This window comes from Falco punctatus (genome assembly GCF_963210335.1).
Source record: "Falco punctatus genome assembly, chromosome: 4".
NCBI lineage: Eukaryota > Metazoa > Chordata > Aves > Falconiformes > Falconidae > Falco > Falco punctatus.
In genome coordinates, this window is record NC_137583.1 from 1,468,914 (window position 1) to 1,491,819 (window position 22,906).

At 64.5% G+C, this 22,906-nt stretch overlaps 2 protein-coding genes across 7 annotated transcripts in view; both read left to right on the forward strand.

Moving 5' to 3' along the window:
- Positions 1–18,058, forward strand: part of BSN (bassoon presynaptic cytomatrix protein) — a 100,325-nt gene extending 82,267 nt beyond the window's left edge. For 3 of the 5 annotated variants that reach the window (XR_013928114.1, XR_013928116.1, XR_013928117.1), the window contains 9 exons: positions 1,300–1,734; positions 3,252–9,899; positions 10,649–12,767; positions 13,077–13,819; positions 14,136–14,229; positions 14,358–14,501; positions 14,701–14,755; positions 14,843–14,939; positions 15,479–18,058. Coding sequence is in view for 1 of the 5 variants with exons in the window: in XM_080387469.1 (XP_080243595.1) it covers positions 1,300–1,734; positions 3,252–9,899; positions 10,649–12,767; positions 13,077–13,819; positions 14,136–14,229; positions 14,358–14,501; positions 14,701–14,741 (10,224 nt within the window). In the remaining 4 variants the exon portion in view is untranslated. Of the gene's footprint in view, positions 1–1,299; positions 1,735–3,251; positions 9,900–10,648; positions 12,768–13,076; positions 13,820–14,135; positions 14,230–14,357; positions 14,502–14,700; positions 14,756–14,842; positions 15,075–15,478 lie in introns of those variants that run through there. The other 2 variants (XR_013928115.1, XM_080387469.1) reach the window with 2 other exon arrangements.
- A 5-nt stretch (positions 18,059–18,063) lies between these two features.
- Positions 18,064–22,844, forward strand: LOC308063896 (acylamino-acid-releasing enzyme-like). 2 transcript variants are annotated; one of them, XM_080387508.1, is made up of 22 exons: positions 18,064–18,174; positions 18,927–19,056; positions 19,139–19,265; positions 19,347–19,440; positions 19,541–19,616; positions 19,693–19,856; positions 19,929–20,066; positions 20,154–20,245; positions 20,319–20,359; positions 20,436–20,557; positions 20,720–20,780; positions 20,850–20,947; positions 21,038–21,089; positions 21,176–21,264; positions 21,337–21,475; positions 21,551–21,634; positions 21,716–21,796; positions 21,895–21,983; positions 22,088–22,278; positions 22,348–22,450; positions 22,518–22,624; positions 22,693–22,844. In XM_080387508.1, exons 1-22 carry the CDS (start codon positions 18,079–18,081, stop codon positions 22,796–22,798), a joined length of 2,280 nt encoding a protein of 759 aa, XP_080243634.1. In that variant the 5' UTR covers positions 18,064–18,078; the 3' UTR covers positions 22,799–22,844. The 2 variants fall into 2 exon arrangements, with proteins under 2 accessions (XP_080243634.1, XP_080243635.1); XM_080387509.1 differs by lacking the exon at positions 18,064–18,174 and adding an exon at positions 18,264–18,457.
- Positions 22,845–22,906: the final 62 nt, after the last annotated feature.

A 22,906-nucleotide genomic window follows, 5' to 3' on the forward strand; every position in this document is an offset into this window, starting at 1 on the left:
GCTAAACCACGTCCCTAAGTGCCACATCTACAAGTCTTTTAAATACCTTCAGGGATGGGTGACTCAACCGGTACCCTGGGCAGCCTCTTCCAGGGCTTGATAACCCTTTTGGTGGAGAAATCTTTCCTAATATCCAATCTAAACCTCCCCTGGTGCAGCTTGAGGCTGTTTCCTTGAGGCCGTTTTGGTGAACCTCATCTTCTACATGGAGACTCTGGCCCCAGGAGATGCTGCTGGCTTGTAGCCCCGGCCCCAGGCTGGTCCCGCTGAAGACCAAGACCACATCTCTAAGAGTGTGACAGCTCCTCTGGGGCCAGCTGCCCCCCCAGGTTGGCCACCCTGAGCTTCTGGAGCAACAGGTCAGCAAGAGCGTTCTGGGAAAAGGACTTGAAGCATATTGGGCTGTTAGCAGCAAAAACAAAAAGATTTAAGATGATGAAACATCAAAAGGGAAGGAAATGTCAGAGCCCTATTCCTGGACATTCCTGGGTGGGTAAAAATAGCCCTTGGACAACCTGGGGGGGAAAGTGCTTCTGATCTCTTAATGCAGAGCCCCTGCTGTAGCCCCACGGGCTATCTGCCACTCACAGCCCCGCTCACAAGCTGCTTTTTCCAGGCCATAAAATGACAGCTCTTGCTGAGAATTTCACTAGACAAGATTGTCTTGTTCTTTTCCTGCACAGCGTGTACTTTGGGTAATATCTTTGGGAAATTTTTGCGTACTTTTGTACCCAGCATTTTCTGATAACCCAGAAAAAAAAATATCCTTAAGTATTATGATTATGCTATTAAACCTTTATTGTATCAAAGAAAACAAACCAGAGTGAGAGAAAAGCCGTATGGAGCCTGAGAAGTGTTAAGCTACGGTGGAAATCTGCCTTCATTGTTTAATTTCACTTAAAACTGTAATACCGACAAGACTGGAGATGAAAAGAGCTGGTGATGCTGAGGTGTTGTGGGGCAGAGCGTGAAATGCCTGTGTCATAGCCATGGTCCCTTTGGCTGAACATCAGTGAGGTCTGGACAAAGGTAGGGGCAGGTTTAAGCTGGGTGGGTGGCCTTTTTTAGGTGGTTTGTCGGGTCCGGCTCCAGTGCTGCACATCCCCTCTGCCACAGCACCAGCGTTTCAGCGCTTGCGTGCTCACCACCTGGCCTCTCTGAAGCAGGTTCTTTGGTTTGAGTGGGCTGAGTCCTTTGCGTCATCGCCATGTGTCCCGTCTGCTGAACTTCTTGGAGAGGTCCCTGCTGGGACGAAGCTCCCAGAGTTTATTCAGAACTTTTCCTTTCTTTGTTTTGCAGAAGAACGAATGGCTGTGCTTGAACTGCCAAACTCAGAGGCTGCTGGAAGGCAGCCTCGGTGACCCTGCCCCGATGCCACTGCCTGCCCCAAAGCAACCGCCCAGCGGCTCCCCACGGCACCAGCCCCCAGCCGCCAGCCAGCAGCCGAGAGCGCCCGTGCCAGTGCCCCCCGAGCCGGTGGCAGCCCCCGAGCAGCAGCCCTCACCCGCAAGGAGCCTCCGGGCTGCCGGGCAGAGCAAGACCCCAAGCCCTGTCCCGGTGGAGAAGAAGCCCCCAGTGCCAGCAGAGGAAAAGCTGCTGCCCAAAGCTGCCCCAGAGCCTTCCAGAGCTCCTGAGAGTGCCGCGACGAAGGCAAAGAGCGCAACCCCCAAACCCGAGGCAGAGATCAAGGAGAGCCGGGCACCCCCCGAGGCGCCGCGGGCGAAGGAGCAGGAGGTGAGCTCTCTGGGTGCATCCAGCTCTGAGCATCCCTGGGGACTGCAGCCTGCCCAGGGCTGGCATGGCGCTGAGCCATGCCTCCACCAGCGGCCGGCCGTGCTCAGAAACAGGGGGGGTTTATTCCAAGTCAGAGCAGAATCTGTGTCATTGAGGCCATTTGCCTCGGGAAATGGCCTTTTGGGAATTGGTGAGTTCAAAACACTGCTGTCTCAGCATTTCCAAACCACTTAGGAGCTTCACAGGCTCTGTAGCAGTGTGCTGGTCTTTGCCTTCTTTATATTAGCGTGACACCAGTTTGGGCATAATGTAACAGTGCAGGTCACCTCCGTCCTTTGGATTTGTTTTGAAATAACATAAGGGCAGTTCAGTTTGTTGTTAAATGGAAAACTTGTTTCACCTTTCATGTTGCAGCAGTGGGCATTTTTCAAACTCCTCGTCCCAGCTGTCTGAAAATTCAATAGAATTCAGGGAAATATTCAGCTGCATTGGGATGCTCTTCCCTCATAAGCAACCATCCCAGCAGCAGCTGGCACAGCCTTCCACGGGAGGGGACATGGCAGGAGATCCCCAGTAGCTGGGAGGGGATGGCTGCCCCTCGTGCTGTTGTGCAGCTCCCAGGGAAGAGGCTCCTTACACCCCCAAAAATCAAATAAGGTCCATGGTGCCTCTGTGCTGGCAGGGTGACGGGCCCCGCTGTAGGACTGGGTCCGGATGCGACGGCACTTTCCCCGTGGCTCAGAGGCTTGCCCCCAGTGCTGCCTAATTGTAATGTCAATTAAAAGGGCCTGTTTATTTCTGCTGGCATCTAACGAGGATCCTGGGGGCCACTCTGCTTCTGAAGGCTGCTTTGCAGGGCTGTCAGTCAGAGAAATTAAAGTTCATTAAAAGGCGGCTGTTCCCCACGGCGGCTGCTGGCAAAGCTCCTGTCCTCTCAGTGCTGCCGCACCAGCCTGGCCGGGTGCCGGGGCACAACGGCTGCCCCCTCCCCAGACTCCCCCACCCCTATTACCAGTGCTTGGGCTTCTCCCCGTGCTGGGAGGAGCAGCAGGCGGCTCTGCCCTCGCATCCCTTCCCTAGGGAAGGGCGTGTGGCCGTTGGTATCCCAAGGCTGACGGACGGGGCTCAGCCGCCGCTGGCTCTCTGTGTGGTGGATAGTAAAAAAATCGATACTGCCGTTAGACAGCCTTCCTGTGTTAGTTGTCAGGGGAGATAATGCTGATGGGGCCCAATTTTTTAAACATAGTTATGAGTCCTGCAGCGCCTTTGCCCCTGGGGACATTTGCTGTGCCACCCCCCGCCTGCAGCACACCCCATTACCTGCCTTCATTAGTACGCAGACAAATTGCTGATGAGCCATTGAGGGAGGGACACATGGCGGCCCCGACCTTCATGCTGGGCAGGCTCCCAGTGCTGCCCAGACCCTCTGTGTGGTCCTCAGGAGAGGATCTGGGGGAACTGGGGAGAGCAGCTCCAGAGCTGCCTGGGTCTGACGCTGCGCTCTCCCTTGCCCGCAGGACGGGAGCAAGCCTTACCCCCCGGACCTGTCCCGCAGCCCCCAGAGCCTGAGCGACACCGGCTACTCCTCCGATGGCATCTCCAGCTCGCAGAGCGAGATCACCGGCCTAGTGCAGCAGGAGGAGGAGAAGCTGAGCAGCACCGGGCTGACCGGGCAGAGCCCCCCCAGCCCCTCCGAGCTCACCAAGCTGGAGAGCAGCATGCGGCCTCTCCTGGAAGGCCGGGGTGCCCCACCAGAGCCTGCCGAGCGCGGCAAGGGTGGCCCAGAGCCACAGGAGGAGCAGCAGCGGCAGCGGCCACGGTACCTCTCCATCACCCCTGAAGCCTTCGACTCAGACGAGGAGCTGGAGGACATTCTGGAGGAGGACGAGGACTCGCTGGAGTGGGAGAATCAGCGGGAGCGGCGGGAGAGCGCAGAGTCATCAGATGAGTTCGGCAGCAAGCTGCGGCACGACTATGTGGAGGACAGCAGCGAGGGGGGCTTCTCCCCAGTGCCCCCTCAGCCCAAGGGCCGGGAGGTGGAGGTGAGCGATGAGGAGTTCATGCGGAGGCAGATCCTAGAGATGAGCGCAGAGGAGGACAACCTTGAGGAAGAGGAGGAAGACTATGGGCGCACCAAGTATGGTGTCCCCAGAGCCGGGCAGAAGGCTGAGGTGGAGAAGGGCAAAGAGGCGGCATCAGCCAAGCGGCGCCTGCCACATGGCCCCAGCAGCCTGTACAAGGAGGAGGGGAAGGAGCTGGAGGTGGCGGAGGGTGACGACTTGAGCACAGCCCAGGGAGGCCTGCGGCGCTTCAAGACCATTGAGCTCAACAGCACGACTGGCTACGGCCGGGAGATGGAGATGGGCCAGGAGGTGGATGCCAGCCTGGACCGGGAGCCTGAGCTGGAGATGGAGAGCCTGACGGGCTCCCCTGAGGAGCGGTCCCGGGGCGAGTACTCCTCCACCCTGCCAGCCACGACACCCAGCTACACCTCTGGCACCTCACCCACCTCCATCTCCTCCCTGGAGGAGGACAGCGACAGCAGCCCCAGCCGCCGGCAGCGGCTGGAGGAGGTGAAACAGCAGAGGAAGGCTCGCCACCGCTCGCACGGGCCCTTGCTTCCCACCATTGAGGACTCGTCTGAGGAGGAGGAGCTGCGGGAGGAAGAGGAGCTGCTGCGGGAGCAGGAGAAGATGCGGGAGGTGGAGCAGCAGCGCATCCGGAGCACCGCACGCAAGACCAAGCGTGACAAGGAGGAGCTGAGGGCCCAGCGGAGGAGGGAGCGCTCCAAAACCCCCCCTAGCAACCTCTCCCCCATTGAAGATGCCTCTCCCACTGAGGAGCTGCGGCAGGCGGCAGAGATGGAGGAGCTGCACCGCTCCTCCTGCTCCGAGTACTCGCCCTCCATTGACTCGGAGGCCGAGAGCTTCGACACTGTGGCCTCCAAGCTGTACAAGTCGGGCAGCGAGTACAACCTGCCCACCTTCATGTCTCTGTACTCCCCAACGGAGAAGGGGGACAGCGGCCCCAGCCAGCCGGCCAGCAAGCCCCTTAAGAGTGCCGAAGAAGCTTATGAGGAGATGATGAGGAAGGCAGAGATGATGCAGAGGCAGCAGGTCCAGCAGGCGCAGCCGGCTGTTTCCTATGGCAGTGGCTACCAGCAGGTTGGCTACCACGGCACCGAGGGCCAGAATGGCTTTGAGTACCAGTATGCTGAAGAGTACCAGTATGACGGTGGCCCCACACGCCCCTCCCAGCCCAGCTATCCAAGTGCCCTGCCGAAGGCAGGAGCGGTGTATGAAGAGATCCTGCAGACCTCACAGAGCATCTCCAGGATGCACCAGTCTTCCTCCTTTGACCTGGCCCTCGAGCAGGGAGAGAAGGCAAAGGGGCAGGACGAGACGTACCAGGAGAAGCACTTCCTCAATGCCGAGAGCGCCTACGCTGACCCGATGAAACAGAACGGGGGTCCGCTCACCCCTGGCACCAGCCCCACGCAGCTCTCCGCTCCCGTCTCCTTTGCCACCTCTGACAGCAGCACAGGCAAGGCCATTCCGGACGTCCGGGTCACCCAGCATTTTGCAAAAGAGGGGCAAGACCTAGCCAAGGTCCAGATCACCCCAGCAGCGCCCGGCCCCGTGTCCAAGGCTGCCACCACTCCTTATGCCTACAGCAAAGGTGCCAGCACGGTGACGACAGCAGCGGGCAGCCCTGGGAGCGTGCTGCGGAGCTACAGCTCCCCAGCTCCAGAGGTCCCACCCATAGCTGGCAGAAGCTACACTCCAGTGAAGAGCACCATCAGCTACGGCTCGCAGACGGAGGACACCAGCAGAAGCAAGGCAGCGGTGGAGATCAGTGTGCAGACAGCCAGGGAGAAGCTCCCGGCTGCGAGCGATGGCAAGCCCCCACCGCCCAAGACATACTCCTTCTTCAAGAGCTCCAGCCCTCCGCTGTCACCCACCTCCCCCACACAGAGTCCCACCCGTGCTGCAAAGGCCACAGCAGAGTTCTCCACGCAGACACAGAGCCCCCTCCTCCCCTACGAGGGTCCCACCGCTGCCGCTGCTGGCCCCGCCATCTCTTCCCCCATGGTGGCACAGGGGACGCAGACGCCGCACCGGGCAGGCTCGCCGCGCCTGACCCGGCAGCCCTCTTCACAGGATGCCCCCTTCATGCTGATCACACTGGCGGCTGACGCGGCCAGCCAAACCAAGCCGGTCAGCTCCGGCTCCTCGACATCCCCCACCTCATCTCCCACCAGGCCAAGCCGGCAGCTGCCGGCACACGGCTACAGCCAGGCGCTGGAGCCAGAGCAGCCACCAGGTGCCTATGTCAGGACACAACCGGTGAAGGAGCACAGCCAGAAGGCACCTGCCGTGACTTCAGCCACAGAGAGCATCACGGGGCTGTATGGCTGGGGAGCACTTCCTGCAGAAAACATCTCCCTCTGCCGCATCTCCTCCATCCCCGGCACGTCCCGGGTTGAGCCAGGGCCCAAGGTGCCGAGCACTAACGCTGTAGACTTACGGACCGCGCTGAAGTCTGCCCCCATCATCATAACGGACCAAGGTATGGATCTCACCTCCTTGGCCACTGAGGCCAGGAAGTACTGCCTGACCTTGGACCATATCCCAAGTCGACAGTCCACGGCCATCCAGCCCTTGATCATCAATCTCAATGCCCAGGAGCAGCCCCATGCCATCATCGCAGCAGCCAGCACCGCCGGCCTGGCCATAGCCTCCCCCATGCTCCTCTCGCAGGCCAAGCAGCCTGTAGTCTATGGAGACCCTTTCCAGAGCCGGGTGGACTTTGGGCAGGGGACTGGGAGCCCGGTGTGCTTGGCACAGGTGAAGCAGGTGGAGCAGGGTGTCCAGACAGCCACTGTCAGAGCCAGTGGAGCAGCCGTAAGCAAGCCTGAGCCCACTGCTGCCCCCCAGACCAAGTTTGCAAGGTATGGCATGCCAGGCCAGATGGTGAAGAAGGACGCGCTCATCACACAGACCAGTGGGGCGCAGAACATAGGTGGCCACCCTCAGGCCTTCCCACCAGAGCCGGGCTCGGAGTTGTACCGGGCAGTTCCAGTGGAGCTGAAGAGCCAGAGCCCTCTCCTTGCCCTGGGCGGCAAGAAATCCCAGGTGATGATGGTGCAGATGGAGGAGGTGGCGGCTGGACCAGTGACCAAAGTGCTGAAGGAGGAGCCGCCGGCCAATGTGTTGGACCTCACGGGTGTGAAGCCGGAGAGCCAGGTCGCCTGCTGTGACATGGTCTACAAATTCCCCTTTGGTGGCAGCTGCACCGGAGCTTTCAACCCCACCTCCAAGATGCCAGAGAAGAAAGCCGGGGAGGCATCGGCACCTGGCCGGAAAGCCAGTGGGCCGCTCTACGGCAGCAGAGAGCCAGAGCTGCCGGAGACCTTCCCCTACCGAGAGCAGCCAGCCCCGGCACCCACGCTTTATGAGGAGCAGAAGTTTTACCCGACTGGTGCCTTCGGCCGCCTCTACTCCTCCATGTCAGACACGAACCTCTCTGAAATTGGGATGAGCTACTACCCCACGAAGGGGGATCAGCCCTTCCCCTCCCCAGCGGGCGATGCTGCAGTGGACCTCAGCACCATGAAGCACTCCTACAGTGTGGGCTTTGCCGAGGGGGGTTACCTGGGCCAGGGGCTGCAGTACGGCTCCTTCTCTGACCTCCGCCAGCCAGCAGAGCTGCTGGGCCACCCACTTCCCATGCGGAGGTACAGCTCGGCCTCCAACATCTACTCCGACTACCGCTTCTCACCCCGGGGGGACCTGGCCAGCTTCCAGGAGTCCAGCCTGGCCCACTACAGTGCCACCACGGCACGCGAGATCAGCCGTATGTGCGCCGCCCTCAACTCCATGGACCAGTATGGAGGCCGGCATGCCAACGGCCCCGACCTGCTGCCCTATGCCCACAGCGCTGGGCCAGGGACCGCGGTGGGACTGGCGGCTCAGCAACAGGGCCCTGTGCCCCCCAAACCCGGCAGGATGTACAACCCCACCTTCCCGGAGACGCGGCAGGGCCTTGGCAGCCTGGCACAGTACAACATCCCCGGTGTCCGCCTGGGCGCCATCCGGCAGATGTTCCCTTCCACCGCCACAGTGCGGGCCGCTGACGGCATGATCTACTCCACCATCAACACACCCATCGCCTCCACGCTGCCCATCACCACCCAGCCGGCCTCAGTGCTGCGGCCCATGCTGCGTGGGCTGTATAGACCCTATGGCCCGGGCGGTGTGGCGGCGGTCCCGCTGGCCAGCCTGACCAGGCTGCCGGTCATCACCCCCCGTGTCCCACTGGCGGCACAGGGCCTCTACCGCTACCCAGCCCCGAGCCGGCCAGCCCCGGCAGCCTCGCTGGTGGAGACACCCGTCTACCTGGGCAAGCCCGTCAGCACGGCACCGGTGGCGGCGGGTGCTGGTCCCGCTTCCAAAGCCCCCACCGCCCCTATTGGTGGCTTGCAGAGAGCGGAGCCAGCGGGGGCTGCTCCCCATGCTGAGGGGCCGGCGGCACCAGCGGCCAGCAAGGAGGGTGGGCAGGTGGCCACGGTACCCAAGCCACCACTGGATGGGGCACAGCGGGAGGAGCGGGAGCGGGAGGAGGAACGGCAGCGCAAGCAGCAGGAGCACGTGCTGCAGCTGGAGCGGGAGCGCGTGGAGCTGGAGAAGTTGCGGCAGCTGCGGCTGCAGGAGGAGCTGGAGCGGGAGCGTGCAGAGTTGCAGCGGCACCGGGAGAAGGAGCAGCTGCTGGTGCAGCGGGAGCTGCAGGAGCTGCAGTGCATCAAGCAGCAGGTGCTGCAGCAGCAGCAGGAGGAGCGGCATGCGCAGCTGGCCCTGCAGCGGGAGCAGCTCGCCCAGCAGCGCCTCCAGCTCGAGCACATCCACCAGCTCCAGCACCAGCTGCAGCAGCAGCTGGAGGAGCAGAAGCGGCAGAAGTCTGCTTTCCCTGTGCCCACTGAGCCCACTGCCCGCCCGCCTGAGGGGCCTGCCGAGGCGCCGCGGGCCCTGCCGCACAATGGGCAGGCATGGCCTCCACCAAGCCAGGCAGCACCAGATGGGCCCGCCGGTCCCCGCTACCCTGCACCACAGCGGCCGCTCAGCAGCTCGGCCTCAGACATGTCGCTGCAAGCCGAGGAGTCCTGGGAGCCTGGCCGGGGCATCAAGAAGAGGAACTCAATGCCACGGCTGCGTGATGCCTATGAGAAGGAGGTGGCACAGGAGGCCTTCACGGCGAGGAAGACAGCAGACAGCAGCGTGCAGACGGACGAGGAGGATGGTGAGGAGCGGTACCTGCTGTCACGGCGGCGGCGAGCGCGGCGCAGCACTGACTGCAGCGTGCAGACAGACGAGGAGGACAGTGGGGAGTGGGAGCAGCCCGTGCGCCGCCGGCGCTCCCGGGCCTCGCGGCACGCTGAGGCCAGTGCTGAGGGAAAGCTGGAGGGGGTGGCCCGCAGCACAGCCAGTGTGGGCATCCAGACCATCAGCGACTGCTCGGTGCAGACAGAGCCGGATCAGCTCCTCCGTGTCTCCCCCTCCATCCATATCACCACCCATGACCCCCGTGTGGAGATTGTGAAGTACATCTCGGCCCCAGAGAAGACACAGCGGGGTGAGAGCCTGGCCTGCCAGACAGAGCCGGAGGCAGCCCCGCAGCCCGGCATCGTGGTCCCCCAGCTGACGGTGCCCACCACCATCACGCCCTATTCCACCAACATCCAGATGGTGAGCACGGGCCCCCTGGACCCCCACGCTGTCCGGCAGCAGACCTTGGGCAAGTTTGAGAAGAAGAAGCCGGATCCCCTGGAAATCGGGTACCAGTCCCATCTGCCGGCCGAGTCCCTCTCCCAGCTGGTAACCCGCCAGCCACCCCGTTCTCCACAGGTCCTTTACTCGCCTGTCTCCCCGCTGTCCCCCCACCGCCTCCTGGAGTCCTCTTTTGCCACCAGCGAGCGGCTGAACAAGGCTCACGTTCCCCCGCAGAAGCACTTCACCACCGACTTGGCCCAGCGTCAGCAGACGCTGCCGCGTCCCATCAAGACCATGCAGCGCTCTCTGTCTGACCCCAAGCCCATCAGCCCCACCGCCGAGGAGGCTGGCAAAGACAGGTTCTCCCTCTACCAACACTCGCTGCTCCCTGGCACCCAGGTACGTCAACACAGGGAAAACCTTTCCCTTGGGGAATGGCTGCAGGAGGCACCTCGGGACATTTCGGTTTCATTAGTACTGTGGCAATTAATATTTTAAAGGGCTGGCTTCCATAGCAGCTGATGACAGCCGGTGTGCACAGCCGTGTGCACCAGAGCCGGCAGCCGGAGGGAGGCCCTGGAGCTCCACAGGCTGCATGAGCCCAGCAGCGGGCAGGAACTGCCCCCCTGGCAGGGTCGGGGCTGTCCCCTGTCCCCTGCCCAAGCCAGGTCCCCCTTCTCTGCCAAGGAGCAGCCACCGTGCATGACTCCGATTCAGGCTGTGGCAGCTCTGGCTCCCGCCTTTGCCCCCGCTCACCGAGGTTGCCTTAGGCTGCCAAGCGCCCAGCAGAGAGCCCTGGGGCAATTCCCGGGGCAGCAGCAGCCCCCGGCCACTCCCCTGGGCCCTGCTGCCAAGCGCCTGAGGACAGAAAGCAGTTTTTGCGGCAGGCAGCGGCGTGCACGCGGCCAGCCTGGCACTTGGCTGGCTGCCACCCCTGGTAATTACTCACGGAAAGCACCCTGCCTGTTACTTCCATCCTATTTATTGTGCTTTTACATAAATGCCGCTTCCTCAGTGCATGGGGGAACACGTGCATAGTGGGCCACCTCACCACAGCCCCAGGGCATGCAAAATGCTCTGTGATGCGCGGGAGGGACATGGAGGGACCCCCACCTGTGCCCCTGACCAGATGTCCCTTGGCTTTGCAGGTGGGGGGACTGCAGTCAAGCCCACTGGCACGCAAGGTGAAGCGGACGCTTCCCAGTCCGCCGCCTGAGGAGCCCCATGTCCCCCTGGCCAGCCCGGCCGCTTCCCAGCTTTACCTGAGCAGCCTGGCCCCCAAGGCCACCGCACCGGTCACCAAGGCCAGCCTGCTAAAGGAACTGGACCGTGACCTGAGGCTGGTGGAGCACGAGGCCACCAAGCTGCGGAAGAAGCAGGCAGAGCTCGATGAGGAGGAGAAGGAGATCGACGCCAAGCTGAAGTACCTGGAGCTGGGCATCACCCAGCGCAAGGAGTCACTGCTGAAGGAGCGGGGGAGCGGGCGGGACCACCCCTACCTGCGCTGCGCCGGGGACCGCCGCGACTACCTGTCTGACAGCGAGCTGCACAGCCTGCGCCTCGCTGCCTACGATGGTGCTGGCCTGCACCCCGCACCTGCCGGGCAGTACCCTGACTTTGCCGCCGCCGCTGCCTCCTACGACACGTACCCATACCCTGCCCCACAGGGCCCCGCTGCCTTCCCGCCAGCACGCCTGCAGCCCCCCCAGTACCCCACGGCCAGCACCTCGCAGGATGGCTTGCCTGCGGCCCCGCTGCCTGCCTTCGCCTCGGCCGGCACCTTCCCGGCCCCCGGCCCCCCATATCCAGAGCTGGGCACCCCAGGCCAGCCGGGCTTCCGGCCCCCAAACCCCTACCAAGCCCCGAGCGCCTTCGCTGGGGCGGCCACCGTGCCAGCAGCACAGCCCGCCCTCTTCCAGAGCCCAGCGGACATCGCTGGTGGGCACCAGAAGCCACGGCAGACCTCACTGGCCGACCTGGAACAGAAGATCCCCACCAACTACGAGGTCATTGGCACAGTCACCAGCTCCTCTGCCGTTCCCGACGTCACCTTCAGCACTGCGCCAGCGAGCAGCAGCTACGAGCAGTACAAGGCGCCCGAGGCCCGGCCAGCCGAGAGAGCCAGCGTGGCCCAGGGGCCCTCAGCCAGCTTCTCTTCCGAGTCCCTCTACACCAACCTGGAGCAGAACATCCCCCGTAACTACGTGATGATCGAGGACATCAGCGAGCTCACCAAGGAGAGCCCGCCAGTAGAGGGGCAGAAAGCGGAACCGGTGGGCATGGGCACCGACAGCCGCCACGGCAGGGAGAAGAGTGAGCTGGGGGACACTGAAGGCCCCAGCCGGCCCTGCTGCTACACCAAAGCTGAGGAGGAGTCTGAGGAGGATGTCTATGACCACCACGGCCCTGAACATCGAGGGAGGAACAGCTACCACCGGGGCGTGGAGAGCAATGGCAGGGTGTTTGGGAGCTCCACCAGCTCATCCTACTACTACGGGGACAGTGAGTACCGGCACTCCTCACGGGTGGACAAGCACGGCTCCAGCACGGCACTACCGAAGCATTCATCCAAGAACCTGGCGCCTGCCGTCATCTCCTCAAAGCGCAGCAAGCACAGAAAGCAGGGCATGGAGCAGAAGATCTCCAAGTTCTCCCCCATCGAAGAAGCCAAAGATGTGGAGTCAGACCTAGCCACTTACGCGACGACGACGTCGGTTGGCAGCAGCAATGTGGCCTCCAGGGCCAAGAAAATGCAGGAGGAGATCACCTATGGCCTGAAGAAGAACGTCTATGAGCAGCAGAAGTACTACGGCGTCTCCAGCCGGGATCTGGTGGATGAGGAGGAGCGGGTCTACTCTGCCAGCAGCAGAACCCGCTCCTCTGGCTATGGGGTGGAAAAGTCCTCCAGCCGGGAGGTGGGCGGCCGGAGCAAGTCCTACGAGCGGGAGGGCATGGAGCGCTCCCAGAAAGGTGGCTCCAAGCCCTCATCCCTCAGCATGAGCCAGAGCCGTGGGCGGGCGCCCATCCGCACGCAGCCCTCGGAGGAGGAGAGCCCCATCAGCCCCCTGGGGAAGTCGGTGGGGGGGTCACGAGCCACGGGGGGGCCCGGCCCCCAGTCGGCAGGGGACCCCTGCTCCCAGTTCTGCTCCAGCCACTCGTTGCCTGATGTGCAAAAGCACATCAAAGACGTGCCAAGGAGTCACTCGTACAAGCACGAGGAGGGCTACGGCATGGATGATGCTCATTGCGTTGTCTCGGACAGTGAAGGTAACGGCTCCCCGTGGTGACCACCCCAGAGCATGGCACTTCCCCGGGGCATGCCTGTCCGCTCATATGCAGAGACACTCTCACCGCCTCAGTTTGCTTGACATGTGCCTTCCCCTGCCCCGGGTGTTCGGTGTTAGCTGGTCCTGCACGGTGCCCCACCATGCTGTGCCGCGCCGCGTCCCGTCCCTGCCGGCACAGGCTGTCCCCCGCGCGCGTGCCCGCTGCTTGCCTCTCCCACCTCATTGCATGGCTTCCGCCCGGGCAGCCTTGAGTGAGAGATTGACTGTGGTTTGTTTTTGGTTCCCGAAGCCTATCATTTGGGTCAGGAAGAGACGGACTGGTTTGATAAGCCCAGGGAGGCACGGGCAGAGAGGGTCAGGCACTACGGTGGCCACTCTTCCTCACAGAAGAGACCCCCGGTTAAGCACACCTACCACGACTACGACGAGCCCCCCGATGAGGACCCGTGGCAGCACAACGACTACCCCCAGCACCGTGAGCACCGGCACCACAGGGAATACGAGCGCCATGCCGGCACCTCGCGGCATGCTGGTGATGAGCCCCAGCGCCGCTCGGCCAAGCAGCATCCACGGGAGCCCAGCCGTCACGAGCCCCGTGGCCACGGGCCGCCGGCTGCCCCCAAGAAGGCACAGCAGCCGGAGTGCCGTGCACCCGCGCCCTACGGCCCCAGCTCCACCGAGTACACCCCACCATCTCGCTCTGCTGCTCACCACCACAGCGCCGAGACCCCCAAGGCACAGAAGCCTCCCCAGCCACACGGGTCAGCCACCCCAGTGCCAAAGCCAGAGCCGCTCGCACACCCACAGCAGCCAGCAGCCAGGCAACAGCAGGCAGGGCAGCAGGCAGTGCGGCAACAGCCAGCAGCACGGCAGGCTGCCCAACCAGCAGGCTCAGCACAGCCCGAGGCCAGGGGCAGGACACAGGGACCCCCATCATCCCGGCCACCACAGCAGCAGCCGGGGCCAGCTCAGGCAGCGGGGAAGGCACCAGCTGCGCTCCACGCACAGCCGGGTGGGCACCCAGCGCCAGCGGTAAGTGTGGGCTTGGCTGCTTCCTGACCCCACAGCTCTGCCTGGCTGGCCACGGCCAGCGGCTCGCGGGGGAAGATCTGGGGATGAGAGCCATGGGGCAAGGTGTATCCCACCCGTGTGCTCACCACAGCCACCTCTGGGTGCCATGGCAGCAGGCATCCCCTCGAGGGGACATCCCTGTGCCATGCATCCCTTGCTGCCCCTTTGGGGCTGTGGAGCAGCGTTCAGGAGTTCGGTGTTGCCTCCCACCCCAGGCCACCCCTGGTGGAATCTGTGCTGGGAGGGCGACCCCTGAGAGCTGTCTTCCCTGTTCCAGCCAAAAGCAGAGCAGATGGATGCATCCAAACTTGCAGCGAAAGTGCCACAGCAGCCAGGGAGAGCACCTGCGGCGCAGCCTCTGGGAGCAGCAGGTCAGTGGGCCTGGCAGCACGGTGCCGTCGCTGCCTGCACCGGCTGCCTGACCTGAACCCTGGGGGCTCAGCCGAGCTCCTCTGGCTGGGCCCGTCCCCTGCTAACAGTGGCTTTGTTTGTCCCTCAGCAGACAGCAAAGCCGGTCCGAAGGTGGCCGGGCCACGTGGTCCCACCGGCGCAGCCACGGGGCAGCCCGGTGGGGAAGGAGAGAGCGTTTTCTCTAAAATCCTGCCGGGTGGGGCAGCGGAACAAGCAGGCAAACTGACTGAAGGTGAGGGCTGCTCCTGGGGATGGGGACGGGGTGGTAATGCTCTTCTGCACCCAGACTGGGTTGGGCGCTTTGGGGGTGGCCGGGTGCAGCTGGTGGGCTGCGGTGCTCCTGCGGTGTGGGGCCCAGGGAGGTGGGGAGCCAGGGCGCTGGGGGGCCGGGGTGGCTGCACTATGCTGATATCTCTCCGGCTTCCCCACAGCGGTGTCGGCTTTTGGCAAGAAGTTCACTTCGTTCTGGTGAGAGAACGGCACAAGGTGAGTGCAGTTGGCACCGGGTGCTGCGCTGCAGGCTTCCCCTGCCCCAGCAGCACCCGATGCCCTGCCTGCTCCCTCCTGCAGCAGGAGTTTGGGAAACGAGTGGAGATCGAGTCGTTGCAGTGGAAAAACCTATGAAGAAGCCAGTGAATTCAGCACACAGCGCTGGACTCTGAGTATAACGGTGAGTGTCTGGAGCACACCCACACACCAGTCCCCTCCATCATATCAGTTCCCTCCATCACCACTGGTCCCCTCCACCATGCCATCCCCGGCGCTCCCGCTGCACCCCTGTCTGCCCTGGCACCCACTGAATGCTGCCCTGGCACCCACTGAATGCTGCCCTGTCCTGCCCCCAGTCCTCAGAGTGAGAAGGAGGCGGTGCAGCCCCGGCCCCTTCACACTCGGCCGCACATCCTCAGCCCTGCGCGCCAGCCCCGAGCCAAGGCGTGGGGGCTTGGCCTTGTTCCCCAGGCCTGGCAGCATGGTGTGGGCCAATGCCATACGGATGCTGATGCAGACCCTGGGCTGGCGGGGAAGGTTTGGGCAGCCCAAGCTCTGCTCTGGGAGCCCGTCCAGCACGGGGGCGGCAGCAGCTGCTCCGCCAGCAGCACCTCGCGGCTCATGGCCACCCGTTTGCTCAGGCTGGTGCTGCCGCTCCACAGGGTCCCCTCCACAGGGACGTCACCTCCTGGGCTAATACCTCTCTCTGTCTCTTGCAAGCTTTTGAAAGCAGGGCAATCCCTGGATGCTGGACCAAATGGCGGCCGAGCGGGGACCTGGCAGACGCTTCGGGGCAGGCGCCCCCCACGCCTGGCGAGCAGCTCCGATGCGGCACACGGCGAGCCCCAGCAGCCGCCCCGAGGGAACGGGCCTGATCCGGACCATCGGGTCAGGCCCCTTAGGTGGGCCGTGACCCTTTCTCAAGATTATACGCAGAGTTGCTCCCTCTGAACCCCAGCTCTGGCCTCTTCATAGGTTTTTCCTCCCCCACGAGCCGAGGGCTGGGCGCTGCAGGTGCTGCTTCTCCTTCCCAACCCCGTCCACCCCTCCGGGGCCATCCCCGTGCCCCTGCACTGCGGCCCACTCCCAGCCCGCTGGGGAGCCCCCGGAGCGTGTCAGCCAGGACCTAACACTGTTTCACTACCGAAATATGAGGCCATAGGACTCTGACAGGCGGCATGGCCGGCCTTTGCCGATGCGGCCGCCAGCTGGGCATGTGTCCCAGCACGCGGCACCGCCCCGAAGCCATTGGAAGCATTGAAAGGGCCGCGCTCGCCCTCGCCACGCAGCCAGCGCGCCCACCGCCGGGCACCCCTTTTCTTTCAAGAACAGCCTTAATCATCCCACTTTGATTTCTGTGTATACCTCATCCGCACTGGGGGGGCACGGGGCGTCGTCAGGGAGGGAGTCCTTTTTTCTCAGTTTCTTTGGGTTCATTTTATTTTGGGTTTGGTTTGGTTTTTTTTCTAAACTTTATACCAAATCCTCTTCCCTCTTTGCATTGTGCGATGAGTTAGCACATGGGCTGTCGTCTGTAGAAGCAATAGAGTGCAGGAGGCTACAAAAGAGCACAAATCCCGTGGAACAAGATCAGGAGAGCTTTGCCTCCGGCAGTATCCTTCCTTTTACTGTGCAATCCAAGTCCTTCTCAAGCCATTTCGCGGGGACGGCCAGTGCAGCGGCCGGTGGCCACAGCCCACTCGCCCTGCCAGGAGGGGGTTCCCCGGGGGGGGGTGGGGGGGGGGTGGCACTGCCCAAGGAGGGGGCTTGCCAGCGTACAGCTGCATGCCACCCGTGCCCCACTGCCTCCCCACGCCGGCATCACCCTCCACCCCGGTGCCCCCTGCGGCAGGTGGCAGCCACCCGTTCACCCGCCTGATGTTCTATGCAACGAAATAACACGACTCCAGAACAAGACCTGTGAATAGCTAATCAGTTCAATGTCACACCTAAGGGTTTCATCACAAAGCGTGCCGCCAAGCGACCCGAGAACTACTCTTTATCGACCACCCGTGCGTATGAATTCGTGGCATGTTCGACCCACGGAGGGCCACTTTGCCAAAGGGCAGCCCTAGCGCCTGTGACCGTCTGTCCCGTCGTAGAGCATGGCTTGCTACTTCTCTGCACGGTTCCACCCGCCTTTCAGTGCTTGCTGTTCTTTGCCTGGACTTTTCTTTTTTTCTTTTCCATCAGTCCATCGCTGTACTGAAAGCTCTTAGCAGATTTATGCACTTGTTATTGAGGGCCCAGTTGCCGTGGGAAGCCCGTGCTCTGCGGCAGGACCCTTGCAGGGGGCTCTGCCTGTGCCCAGGGCTGGGGGAGAGGCTGGCAGCTGCGGGAGTGGGAGCGTGGTGCTCCCGTGGGGCAGCCCCACAGAGGAGAGACGCAGCCCCATGCACACCCGACGCCTCTCCCCGCGATGACAAGTGCATAGCCTGAGGGTGCCTTCTCCAGGCCCCCAGCCCCCAGCTCCTCGCGCTGTAAATACTTGTACAGTGTGTAAATCACACGCGGGACCGAGACCCCCAGCGGGGCCTGTCTTGCTGCCTGAGCATATCCGCCACCTCGCCTCCGCCGCCGGGACCGGGGGCATCGGAGCCCCCCGGCAGGCTGGGCCCCAGCCCACCATGGCAGTCGGCTGGCCGGGGCGGGGGGCGCAGGGCGCGAGGGCGAGGGGCCGAGCGTGGCCGGGCACCGTTTCCAGCGGTAAGTGCAATGCCGGGTGCGCTCCCTCTGAACATTGTGACGGTGTGCGTGTCTGCTGTGCTCTGTGCCACCTGTAGTGACCCCGTACCGTGCCGTACCGTGCCGTACCGTGCCGTACCGCCCCCGCCGCTGTGTCGTGACTCCCTCCCAGAAGCTGCCCCCTCACCAGGTGTTTCTGTGGGAACAGAATAAAAAGGACTTGACACAAACCGTGGACTGGCCCCGGTTCCTGCCTGCCTGTGGCGAGGGGGGGCGGGGGGGCTGGACCCTCGGCACGGCGGGGGCGGCCGGGCCGGAAGCCCCGTGGGCCTGGGCGGCACCGAGCTCCGTGGCCCGCACCCGGGGCTGCTGGGCTGGGGGGTCCCTGTGGGCCCCACGGGCCCGATCGCCCCCCCAGCCTACGCACGGAGCCCTTGTGGGGCCGCGGCCTGGACCCTGGCCGGGGGGACAAAGGGGGGCCCGCGGGTGAACCGGTGCCTCCTGGCGGGAGCGGCCGCCGGGGCTGGGGGAGTCGGGCCGGGGCGGAGCCCGGCCCCCGAGGCCGACGGCGACGGCGCCGCCCGCGCCCACCAGGGGGCGCCGCAAGGCGGGCGGTGGCCCGGGCAGCGCCGCCAATGGGAGGAGCCGCACGTCGCCGGCCCAGCCCCTCCGTCCCGGAAGTGCCGGCGCTGGCCCCGCCCCTGCCGTGCCGCCGCGACATGGAGCCTCCGGTGAGGGGCTGGGGGGGGTTGTCAGTGATGTCACCGCCCCGGGTGCCCGCCCCGCCACGGGAGCCCGCCCCCGCGCGGCCCCGCTGCCCCCCGCCCCCTCGCCGCAGCCCCCCGGGGCCCCGGCCCCGGCCCCGGCCCTGGCCCCGGCCTTGCCCCCGCACCGCCGCCCAGCCCCAGCCCCGGCACCCGCCTGCCCCCGGTGCTCCGGTAACGGCCCCCGCTGTGCGCCCCCGCCACCCCGGTGACGGCCCCCGGCGCTCTCCTCATCCCGCCATGCGCCCCGGTAACTGCCCCTGCTCCGCATCCCCGCCAGTGCCCCTGGTACCCCGGTAATCACCCCCCGCTACCCTCATAATCCCTTCCATGCACCCCAGTAGCTGCCCCCGGTACCCTTGTACCCGCTGGTACCCCGGTACTGCCCCCGCTCCGCACTCCCGGTACTGCCGTCAGTCCTGCAGTAACTGCCCTGGCTCTGCACCCTGGTCCCCCAGTAACTGTCCCCCGTGCTCCTAATCTCCCTTGCGTACCCCGCTACCTGCCCCCAGTACCCTTGTACCCACTAGTGCCCCGGTAACTGCCCCTGTACCCCCCCCACGTACCCCAGTAACTGCCCCCAGTCCCCTCCTAATCCCCCCACGTACCCTGGTGCCCCACTACCCGCTCCCTGTGCCCCCCGGCTCCCCAGTTCTTGCTCCTCCGCCCCGCACCCCGGCACGGCCCCGTGCCCCCAGCCACCCCGGCAGGTCCCGCAGGTGCCGCTGAGCGTGGAGGAGATGGCGGAGCTGTACCGGGAGCTGAGCCGGCACCCGGGGCTCAGCGCTGCCTGCCTCGGTCCCGACATCACCACCCAGTACGGGGGCAAGTACTGCAGCCTCTACACCGGTACGGGGACGGAGTGGCCCCACAGGGGGGCCAGGGGTGTGCAGGGGGTCTCCGGCGGGTTTCCTCACCCTGCTTCTCGCAGAGTGGTCGCAGCGGGACTTGGCACGGGCTGAGAACATCAAGTTCTGCCGCCAGTACCTGATCTTCCACGATGGGGCCTCCGTTGTCTACTCGGGGCCCGCTGGCACCTGCTCCGAGATCAAGGACGAGTGAGTCCTGCTCCACCCCAGCGCCCGCGTCCCCTCAGGATGCTGACGGTGGGGGGCTGACAGGCGCCCACCCACCTGCAGGCTGCTGAGCCGCGAGTCCCCCAGTGGGGCACTGAAGGCTGTCCTGCGTAAGGTCCCCGGCAAGGAGAAGGAGAAGGAGAAACAGTTCCTGGAGGTGAGGGGGGTGGGGGGGGCGAGGGGGGCTGGATACTCCCTGGGACTCAGAGCAGGATCCACGCTGCGGCTCGGGGCCGCTCCGGCATCTCTGCCCCTAGGTCTGGGATCAGAACCGCAAGGTGAAGAGCATTGACCTGACAGCGCTGGACAAGCACAGCAGTGTCTACGATGACGGTGAGGGGCCAGGGGATGCTGGGGGATGTGGGGTCCTGGGGGGACAGGGGGACCGGTGCCTGACCCGTCCCTGCAGACCAGTTTGGCTGCCTGGCATGGTCGCACTCGGAGACCCACCTGCTTTACGTGGCGGAAAAGAAGCGTCCCAAGGCCGAGTCCTTCTTCCAGAGCAAAGCCCCTGAGCTGGGCACCTCCGATGAGGACACAGGGCACCCCAAGAAGGAGGATGCACCCCTCAAGGTGGGGTCTCTCCGCCCCGGGACCGGCAGGGGCTGGCTGGGTGGCCGTGGGGCTGACAGGGCTGTGCCACAGGGCGAGCAGTTTGTGTACCACGAGGACTGGGGAGAAACGCTGAGCACTCGCAGCGTGCCCGTCCTCTGCATCCTGGACATCGAGGGCAACAGCGTCTCGGTGCTGGAGGGCATCCCGGAGCACCTGTCCCCTGGCCAGGTCAGGATGGGGACCACCAGGGAACTGGAGAAGGGAGGTTTCGGGGGCCAGCAGCAGGCTGAGACACTCACCCCCCGCTCCCCACAGGCTTTCTGGTCCCCCGGCGACACTGGCGTGGTGTTTGTGGGCTGGTGGCACGAGCCCTTCCGCCTGGGGCTGCGGCACTGCACCAACCGCCGGTGAGTCCCCGCGGGGCAGCCTGCCCCACAGCCAGGCCCCTAGCCCCGCTGTTACACCGGTCTCTGCCGGCAGGTCAGCACTCTTCTACGTGGACTTGACAAGCGGGAGATGCGGTGAGCAGCCTGTATCCCAACCCCACCGGCACCCCAGCTCCCCGCAGCCCCTCACCATCCCCTCGCGCCCATGCAGAGCTGCTCTCTGAGGACACCAGGGCCGTGTGGTCCCCACGGCTCAGCCCTGACCGCTGCCGTATCGTCTACCTGGAGAATGATGCCCTGGGACCCCACCAGCAGTGCAGCCGCCTCCGCATGGTGAGCGGCACTGGAGGACATGATGGGACACCGGGGAGGCGGTGGGGTGCCTGTGCCAGTGTGGGGGCTGACAGGAGGGCGGTAGAGCCCCCTCCCCAAGCTGTGGTGGGGGCAGGCAGGCTGGGACCCTGCCAGACTCGCTCCATACCGTGTCTCCTGCAGTACGACTGGTACACCAAACACACCAGCACGGTGCTGGAGACTGTGCCACGGCAGGCATGGGGTGAGTACAGCCCTGAGGGTGGGCAGAGGGGGCATGGAGGGGTGCTGAGCACCACTGCTCTCATTACAGGCGCCTTCCCAGGCATCTACTGTGGTGCTTTGCCGGGGCTGTGCTGGGCAGCTGACAGCCGCAGGCTCGTGCTGGATACAGCCCAGCGCAGCCAGCAGGTGAGGGCCACCATGCCAGGATGGCAGGGGGGCACACAGGGGGGCCAGGCCAAGTCAGGGCTCCGCTGGACTCTGCCCTCATGCCCCTAGGATGTGTTCGTAGTGGACACAGTGACGGGTGCCACGACCTCGCTGACAGCCGGTAAGTGGCAGGCCAGTGGGGCCATGTCAGTGCCGGGGCTGAGAAGGGGGTCGGTGCCTGCAGGTCTGACCCCCCCTCCTCCCCAGATGCCCCCCAGGGAAGCTGGTCTGTCCTCACCATCGACCGGGACCTCTTGGTGGCCAGGTTCTCCACCCCTAGCTGCCCTCACACACTGGTAAGGTAACACCCCCCCTCCCCAGTGCCCACCATCCCCTCGGTGCTGGCACTGACCCATCTCCCCACACAGAAAGTGGCTGTCCTGCCCAGTGCTGGCCAGGAGGCGCAGGCACGCTGGGTCTGCCTGCAGGACGCACCCCCTGTGCCCGGCATCAGCTGGGGCATCCGCACCCTGCAGCCCCTGCCGGAGCAGGAGCACCCCCAGTATGGTGAGTGCCTGGTGGGGCTGGGCTGGGTACCACCACCTCTGCCGAGCGCTGACACCCCCCACCCCACTTCCACAGGGGGCCTGGACTTTGATGCCATCCTGCTGCACCCAAGCGAGGGCTCTGCTGCCCAGAAGCCCCCCCTAGTTGTGATGCCCCATGGTAAGAGCTTGCCCTGCTGTGCCCCCTGCCCTAGCTGGGCAGCATCCCCCCACCACCCCATTTGCCTTTTTCCTCTTGCAGGGGGTCCCCACTCCGTCTTCACGGCCAGCTGGATGCTGTACCCAGCAGCACTCTGCCGCCTGGGCTTTGCTGTGCTGCTGGGTGAGTGATGCTGGGGGTCCAGGGCACTGCTGGATGACACAGTGCACACAGTGGGGTCAGGACGGGGCGGAAGGACTCTGACACTGCTCCCCCACCAGTGAATTACCGCGGCTCCCTGGGCTTTGGCCAGGACAGCGTGGCCTCCCTGCCAGGCAATGTGGGCACACAGGACGTGTGTGATGTGCAGGTACGACACTGACACGTGGTCCTGGGCCACCCTGTGCTCCTGCGGGTGCCCAGAGGAGGGAAAGCGGGGCTGCCTGCCTCAGCAGGTCTCCCCTGTGGTGGCAGCTCTGCGTGGAGCGGGTGCTGCAGGAGGAGACGCTGGATGCTGGTCGGGTGGCACTGGTGGGTGGCTCCCATGGGGGCTTCCTGGCATGCCACCTCCTCGGCCAGTTCCCTGACACCTACCGCGCCTGTGTTGTCCGCAACCCCGTGGTGAACATTGCCTCCATGGTGGCCACCACTGACATCCCTGACTGGTGAGTACCACTGCCCCCAGCCTCCCCACTGTCCCAGCCCCGTACACGCCCCGGCCCTCTTGTCTGTAGGTGCCTGACGGAGACGGGACTGCCCTACGTGCCTGATGCCCTGCCAGACCCTGCCCAGTGGACAGAGATGCTGCGCAAGTCGCCCATGCGCTACGTCGATCAGGTATGTCCCTGTGCCTGTCCCCATCACTGCCAGCAGTGCCGGTGCTGAGGCTGTGCCGCTCTCGCAGGTCCGTGCACCTGTGCTGCTGATGCTGGGGGAGGACGACCGGCGTGTGCCCCCCAAGCAGGGGCTGGAGTATTACCGTGCCCTCAAAGCCCGGGGGGTCCCCACACGGTAAGTGGGGTGCTGAGTGCCTGTGTGGTGGGGTGCGAGCCTGGTACTAATGCCCTTCTCCCCTCCAGGCTGCTCTGGTACCCAGGGAACAACCACGCCCTGGCCGGTGTCGAGGCCGAAGCCGACGGCTTCATGAACATGGCACTGTGGCTGCTCAAGCACCTGCAGTGCTAACAGCCCCCCGCTGCTGCCTCCCCCCAATAAACAGCATAGCTCAGCACCCGGCTATCTCTGATGGTGGTGCCAGCACTAGCGTCACCCCCGCTCCAGTGCTTGTGGCCA